General features: G+C 42.0%; 2 protein-coding genes and 1 non-coding gene across 4 annotated transcripts; 1 reads left to right on the top strand and 2 right to left on the bottom strand.

Moving 5' to 3' along the window:
- The first annotated feature begins 1,862 nt into the window (after positions 1 to 1,862).
- LOC115586846 (cocaine esterase-like) lies at positions 1,863 to 4,119 on the top strand. The gene is made up of 6 exons (XM_030426248.1): positions 1,863 to 1,915; positions 2,740 to 2,920; positions 3,093 to 3,246; positions 3,341 to 3,445; positions 3,929 to 3,991; positions 4,090 to 4,119. The coding sequence occupies exons 2-6, from the start codon at positions 2,871 to 2,873 to the stop codon at positions 4,102 to 4,104; spliced, it is 387 nt and encodes a 128-aa protein (XP_030282108.1). The 5' UTR covers positions 1,863 to 1,915; positions 2,740 to 2,870; the 3' UTR covers positions 4,105 to 4,119.
- Positions 4,120 to 5,078: 959 nt separating this feature from the next.
- Positions 5,079 to 12,552, bottom strand: fbxo31 (F-box protein 31). 2 transcript variants are annotated; one of them, XM_030426369.1, is made up of 10 exons: positions 12,019 to 12,552; positions 10,330 to 10,401; positions 9,835 to 9,921; positions 9,343 to 9,419; positions 9,001 to 9,168; positions 8,801 to 8,875; positions 8,567 to 8,676; positions 8,180 to 8,333; positions 7,418 to 7,791; positions 5,079 to 7,015 (listed from the first exon to the last, which is right to left on the bottom strand). In XM_030426369.1, exons 1-10 carry the CDS (start codon positions 12,443 to 12,445, stop codon positions 6,793 to 6,795), a joined length of 1,767 nt encoding a protein of 588 aa, XP_030282229.1. In that variant the 5' UTR covers positions 12,446 to 12,552; the 3' UTR covers positions 5,079 to 6,792. The 2 variants fall into 2 exon arrangements, with proteins under 2 accessions (XP_030282229.1, XP_030282230.1); XM_030426370.1 differs by lacking the exon at positions 9,835 to 9,921.
- Positions 12,553 to 14,054: 1,502 nt separating this feature from the next.
- Positions 14,055 to 14,127, bottom strand: trnar-acg (transfer RNA arginine (anticodon ACG)). Its single transcript has one exon. It is a non-coding gene; the product is annotated as a tRNA-Arg (tRNA).
- Between the last annotated feature and the right edge of the window lie 427 nt (positions 14,128 to 14,554).

Raw genomic sequence — 14,554 nt, 5'->3', positions numbered from 1 at the left:
CGCTCCTCCAAACTGGACTGAGGGAATGGATCGGGAGAGTGTCCAGAACATAATTTTTTTCTTCCGCCCTGATGTAAGACAGACACTGGCCTGATACAGTATTACTGTTTCATAATGCTCAAACCTCTTTGACACATGTGTTGCTCTATTTCTCAAGCCCATCATCAGTGGTTTGGTCGTAGAGGAATACATTGGAAACGGTGAAGATCGTGTGAAAAATGGAGACAGGTTCACAGAGATGCTAAAAGATCTGGTTTTCACCATTCCAGCCATAACGGCAGCGAATGCACCTGTACCTGTATGAGTACCAGTATCCTCCCAAACTCCTGCAGGAAAGAAAGCCGAGCTTTGTTGGCAGTGACCATGGAGATGAAGTCTTTTTGGTATTAGGTTCACAACTTCCCATGTCAAGTTAACTGGTAAGTGCATACATAAATCTTCAACTGTCAACCAGAGATCTGGGTTCTCTCTGGGTTTCATAATGCAGAATGTTTTCCCACATTGTCATTGTTTTAGATAAATGCTCTGATGCAGTTGAGCAGAACCGTGATGAGCTTCTGGGCTAACTTTGCTCGCACAGGGTAAGAATGAACCTCATTATGCATTATAATACAACAATGTGCAACAATATTAATTAAAACTTGTTTTCGACATGTGTATGTGTCTAGGTCTACTAATGGGAATGGTCTTGCCCACTGGCCAAAGTATGAAGCAAAAGAACACTACCTGGAAATTCATTTAAAGGAGCAGGTAGCTAGAGTTTGAAGAAGGACCGGTTCGTCTTCATGACTCAGACACTCCCAGAGAAGGTTCAACAACTGAAAGCGAAGAAGCACAGCGACCTTTAGAGCAGTCACCTCTTCTGTATCCAGTCCATCAATTCTATTTTAATTGAATCCATTTTTACCTTTTACAATCCTCTCAAAATGAATATTTTAACAAGTTGATGTGCTTTTTGTAGCCTTTGCAGAACACGTGTGAAATTTAGAAGGAGGTCCATTCAAAATGTAGCTTCAGAGGATTTTCTCAATTGACCTGAAAGTTGTCCACGGCAGATCACTTCAGTGATTTTTTTTCTATAAAATCTAAAAAAACCCAAAAGAAATTTGTAGGTCTTCTTCACCACCAGGAACTCACATTTTAAAATCTATTTTAATGATCCAAAATAAAAAGATCTTTTGAAGTTGAAAATCATGCATTATTTAGATGCGTTTGTATCTACCTGACTCAACATTGTCCAACTATTTCATCCTTTATTCACACAAACAACAAAATTGTCCACACGGGGGTGAAAAATGTGTGAAAAAAAGCACCGCATGTATCCCTAGAGGGTACTTTGTCATTTCTTGCCTACCATAGGGGAATCCAAGAGTGTACTTTAGCAGCATATTTTATAAAATGAGTCCACCAATAAACACAAACCATGTGGACACTAATGTGAAGGGGTTTACATGGATTACCAGACGGTCCAAATTCCAGGGTTTTGTTGGTCCAGCACTCTCGTACGAGAGGTGAACAAGGGTCACTTAAGTTCATGTTTTATGGAGATAACAGTGGTTTGTTTGCTGTTTGGTTATGTTGACTCACTGTGTTATGTAGTGCTATATTGTGAAGTGCAGCAAATCTTGTAGTCAAAATGTAACTGTCTCTCCAATAAAACTTGCGTCATCCTTTACTTTGAAATTCAGCAGGATACCTTTGTGATACCTTCAGTTCATTACCGGGAATAATTACTGTAAAAGTATCGTTTGTTTGTCATGGGTCTGATTATGAGACTGCAGTCTGCCCCAAATTCACCACCAGCAGCTTTTTAAAAGCAACCCATGGCAGTCACACTCCCACCATGGAGCTCTGTGAGAAACAAACTTCCTTCTTTTTAATGTCCGTTTTATTTTTCTACTTGGAGACCTACATGGTAAGTAGGACATAACTACTTTATTTGCATGATGCACGTCGACAACATTAATAAGCATGCATCGCTGTTAGCTGTAGCTCTGTGACTAAACTGTTTGTCTGAGCAACAACATGGGCTGACCCCAGCTGCAGTATATCACCCTTTTAAATGCATTTCTCATCGTGCCTTCCTATCTGTTGACATTGATTCCCACATACTGGTGATGCTCATTGTGTCCAAAGGTGAAATTCAAAGCCTGGTGGGCTGGTGCTGACTTTATGCAGCTTAATATCAAATGAGAATACCTGGGGGTGTGTTAATAAGATCCTTACTAAATGTGGTGTAGAATTGAGCAATGTAATGCATATTTACAGTTTGAAGCTTTAGTTAAAACAGTTGAACACTCAAAGTAAACCCACAACCCAAGGTGACATCATCAAAATGTTTGGTTTTACCAGTCTAATTTAAGTTGAATTTGCATTGAGAAAAACTGCAGATTGTCACACTGGAGAAGATGGAACCAGCAAATATTCATGTTTAATCTGTTAACAAAATTGTCGTTTAGTTTTCTGTCTGTCAACAAATGCCATATAACTTTAAAACTATAAATGAGTTATAACTGAATGGCAAGCACGAGAGAGAGGAACTGTGATTCTTTCACATGGCTCAACAGCTGAAATGGAAAGTAGCTGTATTATTTAACACTTGTCACTTGCAGGATGAACTGCTTTAGCACCAATGAACTGTGCCATATTTGGATGAAATATATATTTTTATGTATATAATTTGTAATGAATTTATAAATTGTGATGTGTCACATTATGAATCTGCCTCGTTGCCTGAAGCACCTGAAGTCCACACAAAGCTCGGCAGCCTGAGAGGTACGTTTGTGAGCGTCAAGGGGAAGGAGGCTGGAGTCCACGCCTTCCTGGGTGTCCCATTCGCCAAGCCACCTGCCCTGGCTGCATACCAGGATATGGTTGTGGTTCTGATCCAGTACCGTTTGGGAGCTCTGGGTTTTCTCAGGTAAAAAAAAGAATGACTTTGTTTTACTTCTTTTGATCCCATCTGTGCCAAACGTGAACTACAATCCATTTTTTCAGAACTTTATTTTCTCTTTATTGTACTTTTTATCTACTCACTTTGAACAGCAGTTGTAAACGTAACGTTGACGATTATAATTGTTTGTCCTATCCAGCACTGGAGATGAGCACATGTCAGGGAACTTTAGTCTGCTGGACCAGGTCCAAGCTCTGAGGTGGGTCCAGGAGCACATTCACAACTTCGGGGGAAACCCAGATTTAGTTACTACATTTGGGGAGTCGGCAGGTGGAGTGAGCGTATCCCTCCTGGTAAGGATCAATTAGCATGTAAAACACTTTTTTCACTCTCTGCAAAGTTCCTGCTGCTCAAATAACCTCTAATTTTTGTCACTTAAATCAACAGCTTCTCTCTCCACTGTCCAACGGCCTGTTCCACCATGCCATTGCTGAGAGTGGCACAGCTGCAATGGATTTACTCATGGCAAATTATCCTCTTCCTTCGACACAGGTTGATTATCAGTGTGTTTATTATTTTCTTTGTTAGGTTGGTTGGTTCATGAGCAGGATTAAACAAAAAATACTGAACATATTTCAATGGAACTTTGATGGAGGATGGGTCTCGGCCCACCATAGACCGAGTGCGACAGCAGGAAAGGAAATTGTGGATTAAAGAGGAAAGGTCACGTCACCAGTTTGGCAGTTTTTCGGATATTTTGAGTCCGACAAGAGTCGCCGATGTTGTCTGCAAACTATGCAAGAACAGTTGAGAAGTCTGGATACAAGAATCGTATTCACCTGCTCGACCCCCATTACATTGTTATTTCATATAGGTAAAAAAAAATCAATAATTATCGGTACCGACTGATATGAAACACTTATATCGTGACACATTTTTCAGCCCTAGGCGGAGGTATGTGCTCTACTTAGTGCTAAGTTTTTGTGTACTATACTGAGAATATCACAACATGTTGTTTTTCTAAAATGTCCTCAGGTGGTCGCAAATACAACTGGCTGTAGCTTCGAAAGCACAGAGAAACTCACTGACCTGGAGCAGGTCCAGAACATAATTTCCATCTTCAACCCTGATCTAAGTGTAGCCCTCTCACTCAACTCTGTTTTATGATTTTCATGAATACCCCTTATATGTAACAGAGTGCATGGGAGTGAATTGGTGAAAGCCATCCATCCATCCATCCATCTTCTTCCGCTTACCCGGGGCCAGGTTGTGGGGGCAGCTGTCTGAGCAGGGACACCCCTCCCCGACAAATCCTCCAGCTTCTCGGGAGGATTTCAAGGCATTCCTAGGCCAGCCGAGTGACATAGTCACTCCAGCGTGTCCTGGGTCTTCCTCCCCGAGGAAGACCCAGGACACGACCCAGGAGCTTGAAGAAGGACCGGTTTGTCTTCATGACTCAGATGCTCCCAGAGAAGATCCAACAACAGAAAACGAAGAAGCACAGCAAGCTTTAGAGCAGTCACCTCTTCTGTATCCAGTACATCAATTCTAGTTTTTTATTTATCACATTTTTGCCCTCTAACAAGCCTCATAAAATTAATATTGTAATATTTTATTTAAACTGCAATAATTACATTTAGAAGGAGGTCCTTTCAAAATGTGTCTTCAGTTTTTTCCCAATTCCAAAATGTACCTGAAATTTGTCCAAGGCAGATCACTTCAGTGAATTTTTCTATTAAATCTAAAAAGCCTAATATTGGTTTTAATGATCGAAAATAAAAAGATCTTTTGAAGTTGTTGTGCAAAATCATTATCATTATTATTTAGATGTGTTTGTATCTACCTCTATACACACAAACAACAAAATTGTCCACTCAGGGGTGAAAAATATGAAAAAAGGCACGCCGTTTCCCTAGTGGGCACTTTATCATGTCTTACCTACCATAGGAGTACCCAAGAGTGTGCTTTGGCAGCATATTTTAAAAATGAGTCACACCAACAGTGTGGGCACTGATGTGAAAGCGTTAACATGGATTACCAGACGGGTCACTTCAGCTCATGTTTTATGGAGATAACAGTGGTTTGTTTGTTTTTTGTTGACTCCTTGTATTCTCCAGGGCTGTATTGTGAGGGGCAACAAATCTTGTAATCAAAATGTAACTGTCTCTCAAATAAAACACCAATACAGGAGAAAACGTTTTTTAAGTGATAGTTGAGAACAGTTTACATGCATCATTGCAGTAATGTGATACACATACAAACCAAAACAAAATCAGCATCAAATCAGTTTTGTATTTTTTTTTTTTATTACTGAGAAGAGCGCTTAAGCTGAAAAGCTCCCTGAAGTCCGATGTGAGCAGTTGAATGAGGCAAACTCAGTTTTTTCACAAATCAGGCGTTCGACATTGAAAATAGTACAAAGCAACATTTTTTCAAAGGCAAATCATTGACATAGCTGGATTAGGAGGGCTTACAGAGAGGAGCATGGATCAAACAAATGCTGTACATTGCAGAGGAAATTAATAAAATGTGACTAAATTAAATCGATGATGCTTGCGCAGACTTTTTTTGTTTTGTTTTTTTTTTTTGCAAATGTTAGTAAAGCTGCAGTCTTGATAGAAAAGTGCTGGCCAGTGGTTTTCGAATGATTCACTATACTGCCCAGAAAAGTGCACTTGGAGTAGGAAAGCTACTGGGCACCACCATCAGGCCGTGATGGGACATACAGACACTTACTGGGTACTTTGAGATGCACTTTGAGCTGTTGGTTCGTATACTGTTCAGCTATCCTGGTCTCAAGTTTGTGATTAATCGGAAAACTGGTTAGCTTTTTGCAGGTGTAAAGCCAGGCAAACGTCACGTCAGCCATTTAAACAAACGACAAATGCAATACATTTTAAAAGGTAAGAGACGTTTCTGATCATAATACATAAGCACATAAACCGTATTATCTCGACTGAATTTAGTTTATGTATAGTTTACATTATTCTATTGCAGTAAAATACATCTTTCCAACTTACATAATGCTATGGCAGGTGTGGCGACATTTATTATCTTCCATGTATGATCATGAGCCAAAGCATATCACTGAAAAAGATATCTCTTAAGTTCAAAGGGCAAACTGCTACAGTGTTTGATAAGACAGCTAATTATCTCTTGTCAATGATTAGAAGATTGCCTGTTGTAAAACTCAGTATTCCCACTGGACTATTAATGACATTTCTGTTATACACATTAATACTTCTGTCTCGTTTTTCACTGACATGTGGCAAAGAGAAAACCACCTGAGATGCCGTCTTTTGTTTCTCTTAAATCTGATGTCTCTAAAGCAAAAGAAAAAGAAAAAAGGGCATGCTGCTTCATGAAAACAAAACATCATGTTCAGATAATGGTTATGAGTGTAATGCAGTTAGATCTAAATAAAACGCAGCATGCAGTTTTAATATGTTGGGCACTAAAATCGGTATAATACTATATAGTAGAATACATTGGACACCTTTATCTTCTTCAAGCACTACCGAGTACAGACATGGTTTTAGAATCAGAGGCACATACAGTTTGATCCATAATAGTTGGTTTCAAATAATCATTCCTTTTCTCCTGCAGGGAATAAATAAATAAATAAAAAAACACATTTATGTAACCTGTTAATCATGCTGCACGGGAGGATTAAGGTCGTACTGGGGGTGAGGTGATGAATGGTGACTTGGGGGGGCCGTTCAAAGTGCTTGGGGTGGTATAACTTGCTTAATTACACAGTAAAACCCAACGTGTTTGGTAAAACAGACGGAACCTGGAGAGTTAAGATCATGAGCTATCGTCATAGTAACATTTCCAGCGGAGGACAGAGGTGATTCGTGTATCATGGTTTCGTGGGAGGGGACTTAAAGCGTGGTGCATCAGGATGTCCAGGACTGCATGTTGCGCAGCATGGCCTCAAACCGCTCCATGTTTGGGGCGTGAGCGTGGGCCAGGTTGTCCGTCAGGCGACTGTACAGACTGAAAGACTTCAACTCAAGCCAGATGAAACCAAAACGGTCCTGATCAAACAGCACAAAGAGCCCCGGGGTGCGCTCCGGACTGGTGAAGCCATGCCCAGCAATCAGGCCTGTCCCGTAGAAGCTGAAATGGAGGAACAACCACTCGTCAACATTTTGATTGATATGAGTCATGAGTAAAGAAAACAGCAATAACAACAACAGGTAATGGCTGCAGTAGTTTGCTTAGACTATGAATTAAATAACCAGAACAGGCACTCTGCACCATCCATCCATTTTCCCATGCTCAGCTTACATTCAAAACGCAAAAAGACTGGCCATAATGGAAGGTGAAAGACTGATATGATTTCAGCATGTTGACCATGAACTTTCAACAGCATACTGAAGCTCAGCTGAGTACAGCTCAGGAACAATGGGTACACTGTGTCTAGCATCACTGTTACTGGGGCAAAAGGCAGCCACAATCAATCCACCAGTGGAATTTAGACTGTATACATTTTTCACGCCCTTTTCGACGAATCCTTACCATTTCCTACAGGTGCGAGGGTACACCTCGTTGCGAGCCGTAACCCCCAGGGGCAGGACGAAGGGCTTGGCTTCATCAACATTGGTGGATGTGCTGCTGGGGTCGGGCTGGCAGCTGTCTGAACAGGCACCGTGGTCTGCCTCCACCCCTGCTTCTGCACTGGTGCTACCACAGGCCCCCTCTGCTGCACCTCCCACTGTGGCAGAAGCGCCCTTGGCCCGCTGTTCCGCTTCCCTCTGCACTTCCTCGTGGACCCCCAGTACGAGCCGGGACAGCTCCTCTATGTTGCGCTGTTGCTCCAAGTCCGGGAGGACCACGGGCCGGCTCAGGTCGACATCCAAAGTGAGTTGGCCTGCAGGAACATTGGGGTCCCCCTGCAGGAAGGAGAAAAGAAAATTACATTCTGCAGAACTAGCAGATGAAATTTGGTGGGTCAACGCGGGCCAAAACATTGAGAATGTTCCGTTCAAAGGCACTTGGCTGTGTAGGAGTGACTGATAAAAGCCAGAGTGATAACATGAGGAACTCTGGCTGACTAGTTCGTTGTTGTAGAGGAGGAGGATGACCTAATGGACACGAACAAGATAAATGATTTTCAGGAAAGCAGTTTTTTTGTGGAAAAAAAATCAATGTGTTCATAGATCTGCTGCGAGGCTTAAAGTTCTTCATACTGCAGGGCCAACATGCACACGATTAACTTCTTTTAATGAAAAAAAACCTTGTTTCGCTTAAAAACAATATAACGATTATTCACTGACTTACAGTGAGCTTGGTGGCTCTCGCAGAAGTCTCGTGGAAACTGAGCATGACGATCTCCAAGCCGTGACTGCCGTAGGTGCCTTTGAAGAGGCCTGGCTGCAGGAGGTCAGAGGGCATCGTGGGAGGCAGGTAGATCCTCCGGTATGTCAAGCAGTTACTGTCACAAGGAAGGAGACGAAAACCACAGCTTTTACTTGAACCTCTGCCAAGTCCATCACATCTACACCTACAAGTTACACATTAATCCATAGACGGGAATCAGGGTCATATTTTAAGAGAACAAGTCATTCTTTTTATTACTGTTTAATCAATAAGAGCTACTGAGGGCGTTACGCGCCGACACTCGATTTCGGCCTCGGAGAAAGTGTGATGTAAGGAAGAGACTCATACTCGTATTGACTGGTGTAAATGAACTTCATCAGGATGAGCTCCTGCATGTGCTCATGGAAGATTTCTTCCAGCGTCCGGCCCCATTCTTCCTCCAACCATGTCCTGAACTCCTACACATGCACAGACACGGACATTAAAGAAGATTAACATAAAAGTTGAAATTATCGTCGTATGTGGGCTTCAAAATAAGTAAGTCAAGTCAACAAGGTTCACTTAGTGCCTGCTTTGACCCACCTCCTGTCTGCCCCCCGGCATGCGGTGATGATCAGTCTGGTTGCACTTTGTTGAGAACTCATCCTTCTTCCCAGTCTAAAAATAACACAATATGACACATATTAAAGGATGATCCACTTTGAATTAGTTTATAACCTCAAATTCAAGTATTCTTTGGTGCACAGAGAAGCTTTCATGCTGTGCAATAATAAGCCCTGTACCTGAATGTCTCCTTTGTGGGGACCTTTGTGTCCGTACATACACTCCACAGTGGCCTTTTTGGTCTCCCACATGTGGATACGGAAGAGCGGCCGTCTTCTCATGGGGTCCTCCACACGAGGGTCATGGGGCGGCAGATACATCCAGCCGATGATGAAGAGCCCGTCCACCTGAATGACAAGCACTTTTCAAAAAAACGCCCTTTGAATTGATGCTAAAACAGCCCCTTGCTGCTGCTTCGTAGATGACCAGCATTTGACTCGCACGAGAGATCAACAAACTGTACATTGTGGTCACTCGTTCCTCATTTTACTATAAATGAGATTGAGAAACACGCTACTTACCACAACATTGAGCAATCCCCCATAAGGCCCTATGTCAGGCTGCCACAAGCCCAATATATGTCTGTAAGGGTGAAGCACTGCAACACAAGAGCACAACGTTGCACAGCACTTATCACTTTCTGCAAAACGATACACCCATTTTAAAAACTTCTCTTTTTTTTCAGCTACACCGTGCATGGTTAAAAACAACAGAGGGGAAGTTAAAAACCCACAGACTGTCAACTTTGCCAGGATGGAGTCCATGAGATGTAATCCCAAAGAGAAGAAAGTGTAAACTGACCACGCTCCCGTCAGCCAGTCCAAACAATACACACACACACAGAGCACACCGAGTTAATATGAAAGCAAACAGTGCTGAGGAGAATTATTAACAGGAAGCATAAACACTGCTGCAACTGTTGGCTTGCAAATGAAAGCCATGAACCAAAACTCGCTCACACACACACAACCCCTTCATGCTAAGGTCAGCCACTCCGAGGCTCATGTACATACAGTGTGTGTACACGTCTCTATAGTCCATGTGCTCGTAGTCCGGGAGGAGCTTCATAAAGCGCCCAGACTTCACCCGCGGGTTGACACCTGGACAGGCACAACACAGGCATGTGTAGAGCAGCCACCAGGACCGAGGCGGGCTCGGTCCAACTGCAAAAATGATATATTCAAAGAGCCAACGGCTGCCGCCACTTTGCCTGGCGCGTTTTTATGGCAGCTGGAATTTCACAATGCAAAACGAGCTCTATAAACCTGCTGATAAACAAGCGAGATGGGAGAGACTTCTCTAAAATATGAATAAAGTTCATCTATCAACAGCCTGAGTTACAGTGGACCGCACTCATATCAAAGAAAGTGATATGCTAGGACTATTTTTTTCAATCTGTTGCATTAGGGAGATGGATTCATACACACAACTAAATATGAGGGTGCAAATGTAAAATGGCCCGATGGAGGAGAGATGTTACACTGGGTCATAGTAGCAGTCAAACTCACGTTTAACGTAGAGGTCCCGGCTGGATACACCTCCAACCTCCATCTTCCTCAGATCATCCTTCATGCCAAACTCTGCAGAGAGAAAACACGTAGTATTATTATTATTATTATTATTATTATTATTATTATTATCATTATTATTATTATTATTTAGTGCATATGCATGGTGATAGAAATGCTTGCGCTTTTAACGTTTTAATCAAAATCCTCCGTATTTATGGAATTCATGATGTGAGTGGGGGTGTTACACATTGCGGCAGCTCCACAGTAAAACAGTAAACAGTGGCAAAAGTCCAGATCAGCTCTGACTAATGTTGTGACTCTAAAAGCGAAAGCAGCTGAACAGGAGATATGCATAGTAGCCAGCAGGATGGAGAGTGACCCGACCCACGTCCTACTAGCGATGATTCACAAGAATTATTAAAACACAGCCGACCTGACGCACAAGTGAGCAGCCGTTAAAGGCCGCTGCAGCCACGACAACAACCGTGAAAAGGGAGATGTGTCATGTTTGTGTCTTTACTGTAACTGCCTTCTTCTGTCTCGGCAGCTTTTGCCTTCAAAGTGCTCACAGGTATTTTAAATTGCAGGATTCAATTCACGGATTTAAAGACTTAATTGCTGCTCTGCACCACACACACACACACACACACACACACACACACACACCTCACCCCTATATGCCTGTTACACTACGCTGTTGTGCAACTTGTCAGGACGAAACATTCCTGAGGCCAACACTTTTATCTTACACCGTCTACGGTTTCCTGATTGTGTTACAGTGCAAACTAATGAGCCCATAATCCAACGCGCTGCTCATTTTACTGCAACTAACTTTTAACACCATTAAGAAATAATGTTGGATGGAATATTTCAACTCTGAATTCAGTTGAAACGCGTAGAAAATGTAGCAAGTGTTTAGTATTTTTCTTCAACAGACGACTTCCAGTACGGCTCGTTGATATGATCTTACATAATTTGACTCATGTTTCCAGTTAGTCATGTTACCCTGATATTAATTTCTATCATATTTCAGCGTGCAGAACTGGTCGACTGTGTGAAAGCTATCGCGGGCAACATTTCACTGCTCTACAGATTGCCGAACAGGTTGATCTTTTGCAGCGATACTTGGCATGGTGTTTCAAAACAATAACAGCGAGATCGTAGAATATGACATTAGAAATGTTTTACGTAGCATTTCAGCGTCATTATGTGCACATTATAATACATATTTGTTGCTACAATGCGGTCCTCTTTAAAAACATGGGGGTGTTTATGTGGTGGTGGTGATTATAGAGGCCCCCCAAAAGGCAAGGACCGGCCCTGCATCAACAGGCTTATCAGCTGATCAGAATGGCTGACAGGGGCCTGATAATAGTCAGGGAGCTCGGTCCTTATTTATTTATTTATGTATTTATTTTTTTACAGCAGTGACTAAGGACGCAGGGGGGTTAGTGGTAATTCCCTTCACTGTTCCCGCACTGATCGATAGAAAGGCTTTTAAGGGGGGGAGAGACGTTTCTGAGGAACCAGAGGCTCAGCTGTGCACCGAGCCACATACACAGATAAAGAAGGAATCTCACGCTCAACAACACATCTCATGTTAATACGACACTCGGGGCTTTATTTTTAGCAGTCCAACACTAGAAGGTTTACAAATGCTGTCCAGTGATCGCTCGCTATATTTACCTTCCATGCACCGCCTCCTCCAGATCGTCTCGGTGTGGAGGATTTGTTTGAATTTCTTGCAGACGAGGGCGACGTTTGGCATCGCTGTCCCGGGGAGCAAGGAGAATATTTCCACTAGAAGCTCCGGAGGTAGCTCCACTAATGACTGCGGGTGTGGAGGTCCCGTGCTTGTGCGCTCCGTACAGCCTCTTCTGTTGACATGATGACCGCTGCCATATTCACAAGCGTCACTCGGCCCTGCAGTGGCGACGCCGCTCTCCGGGCCTCCACCGCCGCCGCCGACGTCGCCTTGCCTCTGGCCCACGATCCGCTCTTCTTCTTCCTCGTCCATGTCGGAATCGCTACCTTGATCCTGCTGGTTCTGCCGTTGTCGCCTCCTGCACCTCCGCGACTGACCCACTCCGCAGAGCCTGGCACAAACAGCCATCCGTAGTCACCAAACAGGCAACATTACATCACTACAACACATCTATCAGCTGCAGTCTGGCTGATCGCCTCCTGTCCTTGCGAGCATGGGCAGTAGCGTTTCTTCCGACGTCACATCGATGCACGTAAAAGAGCGTAGCGGCGTGGGTTCGAGTCCAGGCCGAGGCACTGTGCCGCACGTCATCACGCCACCTCCTCGGTCTCTCTTCTCTGCCTTTATCTTGTGTCCTAAACTGTCACTTATATCAGACATAAATCTGAATGAAAACGCGATTGCATCAAATTACACACTGTAAAAAAAAATTACTGCAAATTAAGCCCTGCTTTCAAAACTCAAACTTTATATAAGGATAAAACTTATAATGTAGATTATTATTACTAATGTCCCAGCATGTAATTAGCTTTTCAAGGTGGAGCTAATTTTGTTTTCTTTACTGATCATCATTTTTTCTGATGTAAAATCTTAATCGGAACAATAATTCATATTATTCATATTCAATAATTCATAATAATTCATTCATTCCCGGCCAATGCAACTTGCCTTTGAACGGCACAGGAAATCATTCCTACCTGGTGCCATCAGACTCTACAACGCTTCACAGCAACGCTCAGGAAATACACTCATAATTTAAGTGACTTATTACTTAAATCTGACCACTGTAATTAAAAATGCACCTTTCTCTCTTTATCTTGCACCTTAAAATCCACTTAGTTCCATTCTGCCCAGTATTTAATATTTAATATTATTTAATATTTATCTGGAACTGCTAAGCATCTTATTGTATATTGTATATAGTGTTTTAAATTGCGATACTGTACTCTTATTGTATTTTATATTTTGTATTTCTGATTGTATTGTACCGCTGCTACGATGACCTAATTTCCCCTCGGGGATAAATAAAGTTATCTATCTATCTATCTATCTATCTATCTATCTATCTATCTATCTATCTATCTATCTATAACTAGCTGTTAAATAAAAACAGTACAAAGTAAAATATTTTGTATTCTGGTATAATAATCATCTCCTCTACAGAACACATCCATAAAAAGGCCAAACAATTGCAGGATATTGTGTTTTACCAGCGCAAATTCCTTAACAGATTTGCAATTAATAAATCTACAACATTTAGTAAACCTTGGGTTTTTGGTGGGGCCCCAGGGGTCTCGGTCCACCTGAGCATTGGGTTGGTAACCCAGTCTTGTTGGGAAATATCTATCAAAACGACTATCAGCAGGCTTTGGACAATTGCACACATATAATACATTGAATAAAATAATAAGATTTGGCAAGAGTATGCTTACAGAGTGGAGTTTTTTTTTCTTCTTCCATTACATTCCTTATTATTAGGCAGCTTTAAACATTGGTGAATGATATATTTTTTTTTCCTTTTGATGGAATAACTCAAACATTTCACAATAAATTCTAATAAACAGAAATTCCTTTAATATGCCAATTGGCTCATCCTGAGAAGAACGGTTTAAATTGCCTGACATTGTCCACGTGTATTTACATTATGAATCAAAATGAATATCGTCATAATGTATTATTGGGAATGAATTAGATATCAAAGCAATTATCATTGAGCATTCCTGATATAGAAAAAGATCGAGCTAGCCAGGAGTCGAACCTAGAATCTTCTGATCCGTAGTCAGACGCGTTATCCATTGCGCCACTAGCCCGAGATGAATGCCCACCACATTCCATGAGTATTTACAGGGCTCCAAACGTGATGTATTTTCGTATTTGATGTATTAGTTTAGGAAGGAAGATAGCTACGGTTTCTGGTATCTCATTAATTAGCTGTAATTTAGCTATTAAACACTGTCAGAGAGCGGACAGATGTCAGACAACCAGCTTATTGAAACAAGCTGGCGACTTTCCCATCTTAAAAACAAATGAATAACATTTAATTAGACTGAGACATCTAACAATACTTGCAATCATCAGTCAAGACTGAAAACTAGAGTTGACGAGCCTGAATTGGCGTTTTAAGGAGTCTTGATAAGCGTCAACCCGGCTGGCTAACTGACGTTACGTTTGCAGGCGTACTGTGCAAACGCGGTTGCCAGATCTGTAGAAATCAGGTTTTTCTACCAAATCGCATCC

The sequence above is a fragment of the Sparus aurata genome, chromosome 8 (genome assembly GCF_900880675.1).
Source record: "Sparus aurata chromosome 8, fSpaAur1.1, whole genome shotgun sequence".
In the NCBI taxonomy this organism is placed as follows: Eukaryota; Metazoa; Chordata; class Actinopteri; order Spariformes; family Sparidae; genus Sparus; species Sparus aurata.
The sequence above is the reverse complement of the archived record's forward strand: the minus strand, read 5'-3'. Positions and strand labels throughout refer to the sequence as shown.

Bases quoted from the DNA above. Each gene is read 5' to 3' on its own strand.
- fbxo31 (XM_030426369.1), bottom strand. From the start codon at position 12,445: ATGGCTGTTTGTGCCAGGCTCTGCGGAGTGGGTCAGTCGCGGAGGTGC. The intron at 9,420-9,834 runs GTATGTACATGA...CTTGTGTTGCAG, and splicing joins TAGAGACGTGTACACACACT to TGCTTCACCCTTACAGACAT. The intron at 7,016-7,417 runs GTAAGGATTCGT...CCTCCATTTCAG, and splicing joins CCTCGCACCTGTAGGAAATG to CTTCTACGGGACAGGCCTGA.
- LOC115586846 (XM_030426248.1), top strand. From the start codon at position 2,871: ATGGTTGTGGTTCTGATCCAGTACCGTTTGGGAGCTCTGGGTTTTCTC. The intron at 3,247-3,340 runs GTAAGGATCAAT...TTAAATCAACAG, and splicing joins GAGTGAGCGTATCCCTCCTG to CTTCTCTCTCCACTGTCCAA. The intron at 3,446-3,928 runs GTTGATTATCAG...AAATGTCCTCAG, and splicing joins ATCCTCTTCCTTCGACACAG to GTGGTCGCAAATACAACTGG.